Source organism: Dromaius novaehollandiae, chromosome 2 (assembly GCF_036370855.1).
Source record: "Dromaius novaehollandiae isolate bDroNov1 chromosome 2, bDroNov1.hap1, whole genome shotgun sequence".
Lineage (NCBI taxonomy): Eukaryota > Metazoa > Chordata > Aves > Casuariiformes > Dromaiidae > Dromaius > Dromaius novaehollandiae.
Window position 1 is genome coordinate 121032643 of NC_088099.1, and position 16038 is coordinate 121048680.

The following is a 16038-nucleotide window of genomic DNA, read 5'->3' on the forward strand; positions in this document are numbered from 1 at the left end:
ATTCAAAACTTTTGCTGAACAATTTGTTTGCATCAAACATGTAAAATATGAAGTCAATTTGTTAGAAAAGAAACATATCTTTTTTTTCTATGGCTCTCATATTCTGTCTTGTATCATATTCAGTCCATCCTGTGGCACCGCGAGTACTGCAGCATTTTCTCTGAATTTCCTCAAATGCTACCTCACCCTTTCCCCTCTGTATCACTGAGATGATGATGTTTTGATGAAGTATCACACATGGGCCCTCCAGATAATGGATTCAATGGAATAAACTTAAAAGATCATTTTTCTCTTTTGTATTGACTGCTTGCACTGCTCTAAGACAGGAAGGGTTTTCATTTTTTATGTAAGCTGTAAGACCCTCAGGGCCCTCCTCTAAACTGTTTAAAAGAAATCAATTTTCGGATGGGTGAAAGGAGTCTAGCAGACCTTAATGAGGCTGGGTAGCCATTCTGGAACTCCTTCCACTCGAATCTCCAACAAGTTTGGGCAAACTTAAAACTAGCTTTCAGCTGAGCCTCTCTCTGCATGGAAGTGTTTCCCACTGTTTAGGATTTGTGGTTAGCATTCACACAGAACTATAATTTATAGTACGCATATGGGAAACAAAATGAGAAAAAAAATTTCACAGAAGCAAAATAATCACTACTGCTGACGAAGATAAACAGCACTAGAGCTACTAAGCAAACCAGGACTTGGCACTCACATAGCGGCAGGAAACCATTATCCCGTGACAAGATTCTAATACACTGACATTATCGCAATTACACCCAGGCAACCTAACAAAACAAATTCATTGTATGGCAGAAAATATTTCCAATTCAACGTTGCAACATTTATTTTTTAATTACAGCACAAAGAATACTGTTGGGGTGTGGAAGGACATAATCCATCATTTGCTCTGAAATGACACGCTTATGGAAAATGCTATGTACTATAACTTTCTATGCCACAATAAGTAACTACAAGCAATTTCTTCAGCAAGGAATGCAAAGAGTTTGGGTGCGGCCTTGGGAGATGCTGCTTATCCCTCCATCTCCCTCCGTGGCAGTGGGAGCCAAAGGCAGGCCACATTTTGCTGCACTAGGGCTTCAGCCACTGCTCCTGTTTCACATGTGTGTCTCACAGCCCATACAGCTCTCTACCCGCAATGCTCCTCACGTGAAAAGAGCTTTAACAGTTCAGATATGCACTATGCAAGAACATAAATACAATATTTAATTAAAAGGAATAGTATTTTAATAGGTCATTTAAGAAACAATTATGTCTACCATTTGACTGACAGACAAGTCACATTTTAACATGAAAAGCCCACTGGGGTCTAGGATATAGAATGAATCTGTGTCTTTATAAATTGATGAACCACTAAAATATACCCTCTTGCATTTAATACTGTTATGCTCCATCATCTCATCTTAAGAAGAAAAATTGCATTTTTTTATTACTCTCCTTTCACCTCTTCACAAACAGAAAGTTGTTTCATGTAAGCTATGAACTGCCAGCATTGCTTTCCTTCACCAAGCGCCTGTACTGCAAAATGCAGTGCTATGTAGAAATGTAAAAGATAGGTCTTCAGTAATTAGCTTGGGTACCAGATGCAGCACAGCTGAGTTAGCTAGAAGCAGGATAAACTAGTCCAGGTGGAGTGCTGTGCTGAACTGCTTCAAGCATCTGAGCTAGCCTACACACACTGCACTGTCAAAAGACTAGGTGGGAAGGCGACCCTAAGACCACTGTTTTCCTAAAGGTGAAACTGTACAAAGCACGCCAGAAGAATTAGCTACAAGCTCAGCTTAGCTCCTTTCAAACTGTTACTGGAGCTCCTCTCCCCACCAAGGTCTCTGAGGTATGCAGAAAGTATCCAAGTTTTGGACAGGTGAAGATTTTGGTAGGGTGGCTTAGAAGACCAAGAAAATTGACCAACTGTGGTGTAGCAACCACTGGGCTGGAAGACTTCCATAGATCAAAGCTAACCTACAGACCACAGCTGGAAACAGTTTATTTTGATTACTAATTCACAGTTTCCATGAGAGAAATCAATACTGATGAGTCTGAGTATGCATTCAACAGATGTTGCTAAGGCTGACAGCATCATTCGAGATACTTGCAAAATATGCCAGCTGACTAACTACTCAAAGGAAACTTGCCATCAGCAGGAGCCAGACCACACAGGATGTGTGGGGAAAAAGGGACAAGAAGCAATAACATGCTTTGATCTGGTTAGGTAAAGGTCACTTGTGACTTCTGTAAGCTCTGATTCCTTTCAATAGAGATATAAAAATGTAGATGATGAAAGAAACAAAGACAAAGCAATGAGGAAGTTCAGATGACAAAAGCAAGCACCTTTCTCAGAGCAGAATGAGGACAGAAGACACATACTGGGCAGTAACTGGAAAGACATCCCGAGAGTTGGAGACTGAGGGGAAAGGCAGGCTGAGAATGGACAAAGGAGACAAAGCTCATCAGATGACAGTTGTCTAGTCATGACACTGCCACATTAGAATAAACTGCAAAGCAGTTAAGTTAGAGGGCACGTTCACGTAACAGGAACCAGTGACATTCCCTCAGCCGGCACAGAGCACTTATGCATTATTTGCATTAAGCAGAGTGCAGATAACCGCTGGGTCCTAAGCAACTTCCCACATTTCCTATGCAAACTTTTTAAATACATCCTCAAATGGCAAACATACTTGTACGTAAAACCCAGCCAGAAGGTTGATCATTACCAGAAAGAAGTAAGCCAGAAATTGGAATCTATATCCTAAAGCTCCAAACACACCCAATAGGTGGCCGGGTGTAGACGGCAAAACTGGAAGCCAAGTGTTTTACTTCTCCAATTACGTACATACTAGATGCCAATTTGCTTAGCAACTACATTGCAATTTATGAAAGACCAATGAAATATAAACAATTTACGTGGGGGTAGGATCATATCCTAGTGCTAGCATACAGAGTGTGAGTGCAAAGACTGAGCAGAGCAAAAGGCAAAACAAAACACTGAACCTCGAGACTGCGATGTAAATCTAGACCCAATCAGAAGTGACCCATGAGCAGAATACTTCAGTGCCAAGCATAAAACTGCCCACACAGAAACTCTGGGCCTTGTCCTTTAATCAGAGCAGCAAGAACCATAGGCTCAGCACTCCTTTTTTCTGAGTATTTTCTTGGCCAGTTAGAAAAAGAAATGCTGTTTGGGTACCTTCAAGCTGTTTTTTGAAGCCATGCTTTTGGGTAAAAAAGCATATATACTACAACCAACTGTCCGTCACTGACAAATTTCCATTCACGGATGGATATCAAGCAATCATTAAAGTCAAGGGATTTCCCAAAGCTCAGACCTTTCAGCCATGTTACTGGTACTCTCCCCTCTGAGACTGACAGGTTGATCCAACCCTTACAACCTCACACAAACCTATTGGAAAAGGAATCTATTACCATAATGACAATTATCAACATAGATTTTTTTTTCCTCCCTCAAGAAACATGTTTGCTGCTGAGAGGACTAAGAGCCTCATAGGAAAGAGCCGAAGCCTTTAGCTTTGTAACACTCCTGAATGTAGAAATTTATTCCCCTGAATATTTCCATCCACAATGTCACACTCATGTAACCACAGTCATGCATGGTATCAGCCCCTGTGATAGGAATCTGTTCATCTACCTTCTCTCTATGTCTGCTTATGTGCAAAATGTACTCTAACAATTCACTATCTTGATTTTGCTGCCATTTTATACATTTGAATGCAAATGCATTTAATAGAAAGCACTGTTTTTTATCCTCCAAATAAGTAGTATGCAAAAATGTTTTTACTGACACTTACAATAGGAAGATATCAGCTTGATGGCCCCCGTCAGTGATGACTCACTCTACTAGTTACTTGACTACATGATATAAAAGCTGGCCAATCTGATCATATTCACTAGTCAGTGGCCACAAGCAACAGCCACAACTTGCTGAACTTGCAAGTTAACAAACATATTGCAGGACTAACACACAAAATATCAACTTCTACTGAGGCAACAGTGACAACTGACATGTGGTGATCACTAATTGATGCCGTGAGGTCAACATATACCTTGAGTTCAGTATACACACCTAGAGATAAAATTAATCTGGGCACAGCCAGGACCAGAATATGTGCCTTTGAGCTCTTCAGTGACAAACGTGTATTACAAAAGATTTCTCTTCACAATATTAGTTGTGTAAATTCTCAGGATTTCTTGAAATTAGAATAAAGAATATTATCCTACACCACTGTATATTTTTCTCTCCAAGTTGATAGAGGTGCCTAGACCAATGAAAACAAAATATGGAACAGCATCCCAGGAGTCAGAGATACAAGACACAAAAGTTTTGAACTATGTTGGACTAACCGTAATAAGTATGGTCCTTCTGGATCAGCATATCATTTTTTACTAATATATTACTGATGATAGCAACATCATCAGCTGTTTCTATCTCAGTTACTGGCATTATAAATATGTACACTTTGAGATAGTAATCTTTTACACTTTCAGTCATCATCCCAAAACATTTTACAAATTGCTTTTTTGTTAACCTTGGTAGGAAGTAACCAAAGCTCAAAGCTTTATCAGTTATCTTGGGTCACAGAACAGGTCAGTAATAGAGTAAATGCATTTCCCTTTCCCAAACCCTCCTCCCTTGCCACAAGACCATGCGACAATCAAACGATGATATATAAAAGGTGAATAACTGGATGCGCAAACCAAAATACGTAACAAAGATTAAACTGAGCTTCTGCCAACCTCTTCTGCCTATTCCCCCTTGCCAGGAACGTTACAAAATATTATGAAACTGCCACCTAGACCACTCATGCTAACACAGCAGACAGGGCTAAAGCACAACAATACTGAAAACTCTCAAGGAAATTTGCTCTTTGAAACCAGCAACACTCAATGTCTGTTCTCAAAAAATGCAGAACTCCTTTAGTCTTTAGCTACTGTACTGTCACAGTTATTTAAGAACTACTACTTCATTAGATGCGAATGTTGCTACTCTAGATCACCAAATACTTCCACAAATAGAGGTGTGCCTATCAGGAAGATGAAGACAGATAATGAGAATGGAAGCCAGCAAAGATTTAATAACACCCATCCAGTTAATATTTCCTTAAAAAGCAAAAAAGTTCCTTAGCTAAAAACCTTTGCTTTTTATTTATTTTTAAATAACAAGCATCACATGATTACAGTTTGAGAGGTACTATCCACACAGTCCAGGAAGTGCGACAGGACTGTTCCCTTGGCAATGCTGCAAAAAGTGTCTGATGCAAAGTGCGGAACAGCCCCACCACAACAGACCTCCTAACCAGCAGCCTCCAGCAAGCTGCTGCATCATGCAGCAGCAAGAAGTAAGGACAATGACGTGTCTTATTTGGAACTGGGGACAACCTTCAGACAACAGAAAGAGCAAAAGCTCTGAAACAGGTAAACACTCCTAACCTGCCTAATTCATAATGTGTCTTATGTCCTTGGAGGCCTGTGAATGTATGTATGTATGTATCCTGTGAAGGATCAGGCTTGCTCCCAAACTGTCAGCAAAGTCCAAGGATAGTCTGGGGGTTCTCCTAAATAATTTTGTACTCCTGATGGAGGGGAGGAAAGGAGAGCAAAAAAGCCCCCCCCCCCCCCCCAAAAAAAAAAAACCAGTGTCCTAACTGGATCCAAGTGTGTGAAATTTAATTTCTCCGAGGGCTGAGGGTGAAGATTGGGCAAGAAAACTGGGACATGAATGGATTGGTTCATATGAAAACCTGAAACAGCCTTGGGCAGAAATTTGGGGGTATTGTGAAACACTGTGCAAGAAGAACCCATCTTCTTATGCAGGGAGTAACTCAAGATGGGAGATGAAACTATACCATTAGATACCCCCAAAAGGCTCCAGAAGGTAACAAAGGCTTTAATTAAATCTTCCCATCCTACGACAAGAATACAGAATGTGGCAATGCGATGCCATGGTATTATGCAAATATTTGTACCAGATGACTTGGACAGCACTAATTAAAAGCCCAGATGCTCTGAACCTATGAGATAGATGACACTGCTGATATTGCTGATATCAGAGATATCACACAACTGATGCTCGTATGACCAAAATTAAACATCTTCCCATTTAGTTATGCCAGTCAGCTGAGGTGCTCCAAGTCTGGTGCACAATAACTTGTGGTAGATGTCAGACAGACAGCATTAAGGCTGAGAAATGTAGAAATGCTGCCTCCAAGTCAGTGTTTTATCCTACTGGAAGATGATAATGTTCTGCAAGAAGAAGGAAAGGCTGCACAGGTTCAAATATCAGAACTAACCGACCTATGCTTACTCTGTTCATAACCATAAACCCTAAAACCTCAACTCACTTTCCCCAGACTCTCTGGTGACGATAGGGAACAGTGGAAAAGCATGTGTTTGCCTCAGCTCTCTGAAGAAAAGCCCCTTTAGCAGATCCTCAACTTGTACCTTTCCTCTCCTGGAAAAAATAAAATAAATAAATAACCCCCCCCCCCCCCCCCATACATTTGATGTCTGTTCTGGACTGTGGCAAGCAGATGAATTTTTGAAAAATCTTCACTCACAAAAACAAAATAATAAAAAAGTCTGTACGCCCAAATCTCTGAGAGGTAACTTGATGTTACCAAATATCATCCTGCAGACCTGGTCAGTTAAAGTAAACCACAGGTTGTCAAGAAGAGGAGGACATAATCTGGTTCAAAACAGAACAAATTGCAAAACCACAAGACACCTCACAGAGCAGAAATAATACTGTTTGGTCCATTGACACAGACATAAGCATAACACGGTCGCAAGCAAAACCAACACTGTTGGTGGACCCTTGAGAAACAGCAGGAACAATCTATGTCTGAGTGATATATTCAAGGTTTACAGCCTTGATGGAGAGATCTGTACAAAAGGATACCTGCTCCTCCTCAGGCATTTAAAGAAAAATACCATTTCTTTAAGGACAGTGACTTTTCGTTAAGTCTTCTGCATAGATACACTGATTCAAACTGTCTTTTCATGAAGCTTGCATCTGGCAAACATTATTCAGCTGGATGAGATCATGTCTGAGGCATGGTCTCACTGGTAGCTTGAGAGAACATGAAGCCAATTGACGAGATTTAATATCATATGTGATCTTCCTTATGAAACTAGCATGTTATCTCTGATCTGGAATATAGCTGGGCTCATATGAATTCTACACCGCTTTTTATTAGTTTTCTTTTTTAGCATTGTTTTAGCTTCAGAACATAAAATTCCAGGAATACTCAGATCAAACTGTTAGACAAATGGTTCGTCTGTTGGATTACTTCACTATGTCAGCCTTTGGTCAAAACACAGGTAGGCCCTGCTTCCTTGGGTTCTTCAATCACAAAAGCATTTGGCAAAAGCCCTCAGTGGTCTTCCTGTAGCAAAGGGCAGAGACACAGCATTAGTTGCAAGATGCTCATATAATCTCACCTAGGTTTTCTTTGGAGGAATGGATGGATACCGGGCAGTAGGTGTTTTACAAATCAAGTCACAAATCAGTGCTGGGGATCTAATAAAAGAATCATGGAAAATGTGCTCGGTGGGCCATAAGTCTCTACCTGATACCATTTAAGGAACCCTTTTTAAAGTACCCTCTCCAATTCCTCCCATACTGTCCAAGAAGGGAAAAATGAAGAGGTGTGAGATGTTACTGAACCCAAAAGAGGAGGAAGAATATACTTGCTCTGAAGCGGAGAGACTGCTCTATCAGGATAGCTCTCCTCCACACAGGCAAGTCACAGTGACTCCAAAGCTGTTGATTTGGATATCACCCTTTCAATCGCTCAGAGAAAGATGACTCTGGTACCTGGCCCACAGATAAAAGGTTCATTTTAGGCTTCTGGCCCTTAGACTACATGTAATACGAGTTAGGAGTGTAATGACTTTCATGTCTCAACCTGTTAGATGCTGGAGCTTGCAACCTCTGCCTTGACTCATCCCTGGAGCAGTGCTCTTCCAGGCCAGATAATCAGGACCTTATTTTTCATAGGCAATATTTCGTATGATGGTAAACCTTAGGAGGTTTCAGCTCACCCGAAGTTCTCTGCAAGACCCTGCTTCAATTTGTACCTCATTCACACATGTGATACTGGTAGAAAAAGAAAACATTCAAGCAATGCTGACTGGAAGCCTGGATTAGAATAACCCAGCATCAGCAAACTTAGACTGTAGATACACTCTGACCAGGTCAGACTCTAAGGAGCGATGTGTATTAAGGATGAAATACTACTGGATAGCGTTTACCTTATAATAAACAGCCTCACACAAATACAAACACACACACATATATATTTAGAAAAAAAATTACTACAGCAGAAAAAAGTTAAGGTAAGATCTCACAGATGAAAACCACATTATAATATCGTTGCAAGCTTATTGTCTCACACCATTGTCTTGACATCCAAACTAGTTTAGTAATTGCTCTTCTGAAGCTGCTAATGTTAAAAAAATCTGAAGTTCTAGAAATGGCTGGGAATTCCAGGTTCTAACAGCTCTGCTGGAATTATTCTCTCATCAAGGGGTTCAAAAGACACTTACTGTCAAAACTGAAACACAAGCGCATGTCAGAATGACTTGAAACAGAATGACTATAGCTTAGGGTTTGGGGGTTTTTTAAATTATGTTTGAAGAGCTTTAGAATGTTTAATTTATTAAACTGGCTTTGACACTACAGGCATAGCTTCCACTTTAAAGTGTTACAATAGCTCAATTGAAAGCAGAATATATTAAACTTACATTCCACTTCTACCATACACACTTATGAAAGACATTTTAGTTTCTTCACTTAAAAAAAAATACGCTGTCCCAGTGAATTTAATATGGGAACAGAAGCTGCATGTATTAAAAGCAACAGCCTCTCAGGCTGCACTGCAAGAAGGCACCCAACACCAGGAAGACATTTTACTACAGTTTCAGACACCACCAGCACTCCAGCTACTGAGAAACGCTACATAATCACAGCTTCTGGTAGTTGAACACAAGCAGTCCCAAAGAAAAGTTCCCAGAAGTGGCAGATTCAGTTTTTGAAGAACAGTTCAAGTTTTTCCAGACATTGCTTCAACCTCTCCCGGCGAACCTGTGCTTTGGCAATGCTTCTATTACTCTGCTGTGCCTGGCCTTTCTTGAGGTGGTCATCGTAAGACAGGCCATGTGTCCAGGTATCTCTCTTTCATATTCTTATATTTACCATTCTTTTCCTCTAGCACCATCAGCTCTTACTGTTAGAAGCACTACTACAGTCCTAGGTAAAATTACATAAGCAATGCTACAGAGGCAGTAATATCAGTGAAATGTATGCTTAGAACAAAAACATATCCCATGAAGTGTATTTCATACTCTTTGGAAAGGAAAGTTAGAGCTGTGGGATGCTAGAAACTCCCAAACTTGCCTCCTGCCCCTACCCCTCCATCCCCCAACAACAAAAGAGCTGATGGGAACAACAGGCAAAAGAAATTCACCTAATAAACGCTTCAATTGTGAATCACTGTTATTAAACTAACTCAAAGGAATGGGCAAAGGTGACACTGGAGAGCAGTCATGTGACAGGACGATTGATAGAGGGATCTGTCTAGCTCTTCAAGGAGAAAGAGAAGCTCGTATTGCAATAAAATGTACTTATGAACTGAACCACTTAACTGTGGTTCAGAGTGATAAGATGCCACCCAGACAAACTGTATTACATGAAACAACCTGAAGACTTACTTCTATTTTAAGATGCTCTTAAAGCTTTTGCAAGGAATGACTTAATTTCTTTAGCACTCAGCTAATTACAAGAATTAAAATACCTAACATTCTCACTGTAGGGGACAATAGCATTTGAACCCTTCACAAAATCATCAGCAAGGAAAAAAGATCCCGGTGCTATTCACAATGCTGGTAAGTGCCTATGGTCAAGGATCCAATGGATTACACCTCTCCTCTCTCACTAATCCCCGGTGCACCAACCCACCCATCCTTTGGAGGAAATGAGACCTGGTCTCACCTTTCTGATGAAGGACATATGTCAAGGTAGCAGCTGGACCCCTCTGGGTTCTCCTTCCTCATGAACCCACAGCTTTATGTTGCTTACCCTAGGCAGAGTTTCTTTTCTCCTCTAGCATTGAAGAAGAGACAGAAAGGAGTACAAATGACTGGGAAGAAAGGGGTGTTTCATCTTAATTTCCTTCTCCAACCAAATGCTGGAGTGGAAAGACCATGAAGGTAGCACTGTCTTCCCTCTAAAACAGGATCAGGCAGTGAAGAACAGGGTATAAAAATAATACTGTGATACAGTCAACATCTAATAAATGATAGCCAAGTCATTTAGAATTACAATATCACTGCAATGTCTATCTGCAATCACAACCATTAAGTATCCACTCATTACACGCTTGATGCATTTTTAAAAGATTCTTTTTAAAAAGTTTTCTAACTGCCTAATACCAATAACCTAACAGAATCACCAGTGTTTCATTTAGAATACATATGAAGTGAGAGTTAAGGGTCTAATTATTTAAAAGGTCCCAAGTTTCTATAAGAAGTATTAAGTTATTACTCTTCTGTATTTTGTTGTACACAACCATGCCTTTATCTCGAGTGGTACATCTGAGATTACATGCTGATAATGCAGAAAAGCAGTTATTGCTCCAAAAACAACATAAAAAGACACCAACCCCCCACCTTTGGACTTAACTGCAGGATCTATATAGTTTTTGAATGTAATAAACCACAGAATGGGTGCCCAGGCATAAAACCAGGATTCTGTGTGGTAGAAAGAAAGTATTCTTTATCATTGACTTCATTTCAGCACATAAACGCAGGGATTTGTAGAGGTGCCATTTGTCTGAAATGCAGCAAAGGAGGGAAAGAAGAGTCAGTCTCTAACCTCCTACCAGTACAGAAACCTAATTGAATTTTGAAACAAAAGGAACTAAATTTAACATTTTGAGACAGACCCAGGATGTCCAAGGACAAAATTGAAGAACAGCAGTTGCCAAAGACATGCAGAACAATCTTTTTAAAGTTACCTGGAATCAGGATATTTTGTAAGCGTGGCCAGGCTGCTGGTATACATGTGCCCACCCACATCAATGTGAACTGGTGCGTTGGATTTTGTGAGTTGTGCTGGAGTGGGGATGCCTTGATTGTTCAATGGAGATGCAGGGGATCTAGTGATCAGAGGTCTTGACATATTGGGCCGACTGTCCTGTGAAGAGATAGACCTTGGGTTAATGATCTCCTTAATAACCTCACAGAAACCCCCAGTCTAGAGTCAATAGCACTGCCTCATAGTTTCAGCTTATGATTTTCATCTTATTAAAGCGCAGACAATATTTGGCAATTTTTAAATCAATCCAGCTTTAAACCTTTTAACTGGCTATGTTTTAAATAGGTAAAGTAGGGCAAAAATGCAATGATATAACCCACAAAATAGAAAACAAGTTCAATAAAACAAGTTGTTCCTGAACACTGCTTATGACAGACAATCCATACAACCCTCCCCCCCCCCCATTCTTATATTTAGGAGCTGATAAAGGCTCTGAAAAAATATTACTAGCTGTAGACAGAAAGACTGAGAAAATTACTATTTTATTTAATTAAAAACCACAGGCAGAATTTATGTTCCTTCCCAAGCCCTCCATCATTGCTACACAGCCAGAACAGAAATACAAACCCTTAACTCCTCCATTCTGCACACGCTTCTCCCGATTTTCCAATTCACATATCACAAAAACAGAAGCAGAAACACCTGGACTAGTCAACTGTTCATGTACTGCAGCACACTGGACATCGACAGCCTTTGAGAAAGACATTTTCCATTTAAAAGTTATACATATAGCGGCAGATGGCCCTGCGTGCCCCACATAGGCTGCAGGTCGGAGCGACTCCCTGAAGAAAGCAAGCTCCGAAAGCGGCCCAGGAGCAGATGTTTGCTGATGAAACCAACTTAATTCGCAAAGGAAGAGCTGTAACGCTGGTAAACAGCACGCACCCAGGCTGTGCACACGGCAGGGTGGGGCCCGGCAAAGCGATTTGCTGGAGCCAGTAAGGCAGGCTGTATTCAAAGTCTGGGATTAAAATAGAAATGTACTCAAGAGCGGTTTTGAGACAACTGTGCTTTCTACTGCAGGAAAGCTCCGCGCACGGTGGAATCTTCTAAAGGTGCCCTGAGAACTAAAAGCCCTTGCAAACTACTAAGTTTTACATTTAAAAGGTAAGCAAAGCAGCAAGAAGTCAGATACACTTCATCACAAAACTCTCTTTGTTCTTTCGACAGGTCTTTTAGCTGCGAAAGGTAATGGATTCTTTGCAAACATCTTGGCAGAGCCTGCTATTAAACCTCGGAGAAGCAGGCAACACCATGGCTGGGTGAGAGAATTACTGGGTGCTCCCATTAGCCGAGTCCTTGGGTGTTTAAAACATCATTTATACATTTTTCATGGTTCTTAAAGATCAAACTATAAAGGCAACATGAGCCAGGTAAATGTCTAACTGAAATGATTTACAGGCCTACATTGCACAATAAATCCAAGTAATATGTAACAAAAGGCATCTATAAACCACAGGGCACTTAACTAATTTTCTTTCATACACAAAAGCAAGTTTAGGTCAAATACTGATTAAAAACTTAAGGGATGAAGTAAAAAACGTAGTTGAAATGTTGGGGAGGGTTTAGGGATTTTTTTTCCCCCCTGTTTCTTTATAAGCAGAAGCTAATATAAATTTTCAGAAATACCACTCTTAATCACTACAATTGCTTGAGGAGGTGCCTGCAGCACGATGAAGACAAGTCCAGGCAAAATAAGGTACACACACTATGCAAAACTAATGTCTGCTGCAAATGCTATGTGGTACAACCACCTTCCGAGATGCTACTGATCTGCAGTAATTAGTAAAATAGTATTTACAGTATTTAGTAAAATAACGAAGAAAAAAATTAAAAACAACAACTGAAAAAGTAAAAATAAGACTGCGAGAAGAGATACAAACTGGGTAAAAAACACACTTTTGATGAATAACAACAGGAAAGCAGCCTGTGGGGAAGGGAACACGTTTCAGTGCCTAAAAGCAGCCAGGCGATTTTAAATCAAAGGCAGCTGAGACTAAAACAAAAAACAAATTCCATAACTTGTGTGAAATAGACAACATTACCTCCCTTATGAGGATCTTTTTTGTCAGAAAAACACAACCCTGTTGCAATTTAGCACACTGCAGCGCCATGGAGTCTGTAATAGTTTTTCAATTGGACACATCTACTGTATATCCTGCCTCAGGCTGCTCAGGAGAAAAGGGACAGATTTGCAGGGTTAATATTGTAGTTAGGCTGGGACCTCATTCAGCATAGCTATGATAGCGCAGGATGTATGAAACAGTAGAAAAATGGAGAGTATAAACATCATTGCAAGGAAGGGAGATAGGTGGAAGACTATAGGCATTTTATAAGGAGGAAAAAAACAAAAACAAAAACAAGAAACCACCATAAGAAAGTGAAACTGGTTTCCAAAGTGAGATGTAACCCAGCTGCCATTTACACAGAGCCTCTATCTACTGAAACTCCCAAGAATAAAACACACACTCTGTAATAAAACCTTTGCTGTCTTGTTTCACCCTCCTCCTTTTCAACATTCTCCCTTTCAAGATACCTGAATTTACTGTGCCTAAAGAAAAAGTGCCTATATGCTCAATGTTTAGATATTAAATACGGTAATGCTAACCTTTCTCCAACCTTTTCTCACAAAACACATTCCCCTGGATACAACCTTTTCACTGTTGCTTTGGAGGCTATACCAAAATTAGGCAATGGTATCAACTGCAATTGCCCTGGAGAAATTAAATCAGAAATGGGATTCAGAAAACTGGGTGCTTAAAAACCAGCTTCTTGTACATGGTGCAGCCCACTAACACAACATGCAAGATCACTGTAGGTCATCAATGGACACAGAATTAAGACTATTTTGACACTTGCTTAACAGGTCAGAGTTAAATTGTTATATTATTTGAATTAGGGAAAAGATAATGGGGGGTGCAATAACAGCGTTTCTCAAGATATTCACTGTTTGCATTGGTTATTGCAAGTATGGAAGTGAACAGGCTTACAGAAAAATGGTTAGAACAAGGCACTGTACATTTTCATTGGATTTGGATGGCATCTCTCTGTAACAAGCATTTTGACACCAAAATTAAATTTCCACTAACCTACAGCAATTACAAATATAATTCCTTAGAAACAATTACAGGAACAGAGAAGAGAATCTCAGAAACTAAGCTGAATGGAATCCAATGGATCTCGAGCCGTTTAGAACAGCTGATGGCAAAAGGATCAAAATGCTCTTCAGATGCCTGCCTTGATCTGTTTGATCTTACATAGGTCTCTTGCACACGGAAAGGGGTTATACATAGTTCAAACACTGCTGTTCTCACACGAGGTCACAGATACTGTTTTCTGCTTCAGGAACCACACCAAGTTCATTCATGAGTGAGGAACAAAGCACAGCTGTATAGCATGTGCAGGCTGTATGGACAGCAACCTTTCTGATCTGTATTAACAGTCCATTTTTCACTTGATACTTTTCTTTACAAATATTTCAATACTGATCCTATTAAAAATTAAATAAGAACAGGAAATCCCAGGTTTTACACCATTTCCTGTTGTCTGAAACACTTAACATATCTTCAATGTTAATCCTCAAAAGATTTTTTCCTGACCACTTCTCAAAATGAGGAGTTCCAATTTCAAAACTGGAATGACTATTACAGAAACAAGATGCTCTGAAGTGCTACTAAAATTTATGTGCTAGGTAGGTTAAACACAAATTAATTCCAAAGTATTCACCTCCTTATGAGACATTTCAGTTTTGATTCAGCACGCAAGAACAGTGCTCTATTGGGGGGGGGGGGGAGGAAGGGTTAAAAGGGTTTGGGGTTCTTTTACTTTCTTGCTGACACTTGAAGGAGTCTTTCAACAACAAGGAGTCAATAAGCCCACATCCTTTAAGCATACTTGAATTTGCTCTCATTTTCTTCTCTAGGCAAGCCTTTGTGCAAACTCAACAGAAGCAAAAGCAGCCCTTCCTGAAACTTTTCTCTGGGATTTACAGACATCCTTGGGACTGAAAAGTCTTTCCACAAGAAGGGGATGGAGGATCAGAGGAAAGCTCTCAGATCTCTCCTCTCCACCTTTTCTTCTGTTCTACTTCCTCAGCATCTCTACTCAAGAATATTGATAAAGAATAAGCCTTTACACCTGGGCTGAAAGAACACACTGGCTATAGGCTTGGGAAGCACACTGATGCAACTGATCTACCAAAGAGCAACCTAGGAACCATGCCAATCCTCTGGTGCAAGTGGAAGAAACTCCAGAGATCTGAAGAACATGAAGAACTATTACAACATGCTGATAAGGCATATACATCCAAGGAGACAGGAAGCTTCCTCCCTCCTACCTCCCTAATATTCACTCATGTTAGGCTACTGTGATTAGAAGTGGTTTCAGAAACGTTATTTACACTCCGTGGTCTTCAGTAAAGCCAGTTCCCTTCCCTTCTTAAAGTCAGAAGCCTTGCCAAATACATATCACTACAAGACAGCCTCACTCACTGGAAGACAGACATTCAAGTACAAAACATCCACTTGACTCACAAAATAGGGAGGATCATTTTAGGTTGCTGGCTAAGGCATTACTAGCTAGGGTTACTGTATCTCATACACACCACGTGAGTTAACCTAGCCCAAGCAAGCATGTATATATTCTTCAATATACTATAGCCTCTGTATTCAGATTCTTTGATTACTGGATGCTCTCTGTCACAATTCAAGGTCCAGCAAAGATATCCAGCTTAGCTAACAGAACCTTCTGTTATCAGAGCTGAAAAACGCCCAAGGTACATATTTTATACTTCCTCGGATCTTGAGGGAGATTAAGACAAACTTCTCTCACCTAGTCTGGACATCAGAAAGGATAATCATGCAATAGCTTATTACAACACATGAGATCTGTCTGTATTCGTTATCTTTTTTATGACA

The 16038-nt window shown here is 40.2% G+C and overlaps 1 protein-coding gene across 1 annotated transcript in view; it reads right to left on the minus strand.

Moving 5' to 3' along the window:
- Positions 1-16038, minus strand: part of KCTD1 (potassium channel tetramerization domain containing 1) — a 70350-nt gene that overhangs the window by 23921 nt on the left and 30391 nt on the right. Inside the window, exon 2 of the mRNA XM_064507332.1 lies at positions 11043-11221. Within this exon, the coding sequence (XP_064363402.1) occupies positions 11043-11221 (179 nt within the window). The remainder of the gene's footprint in view (positions 1-11042; positions 11222-16038) is intronic.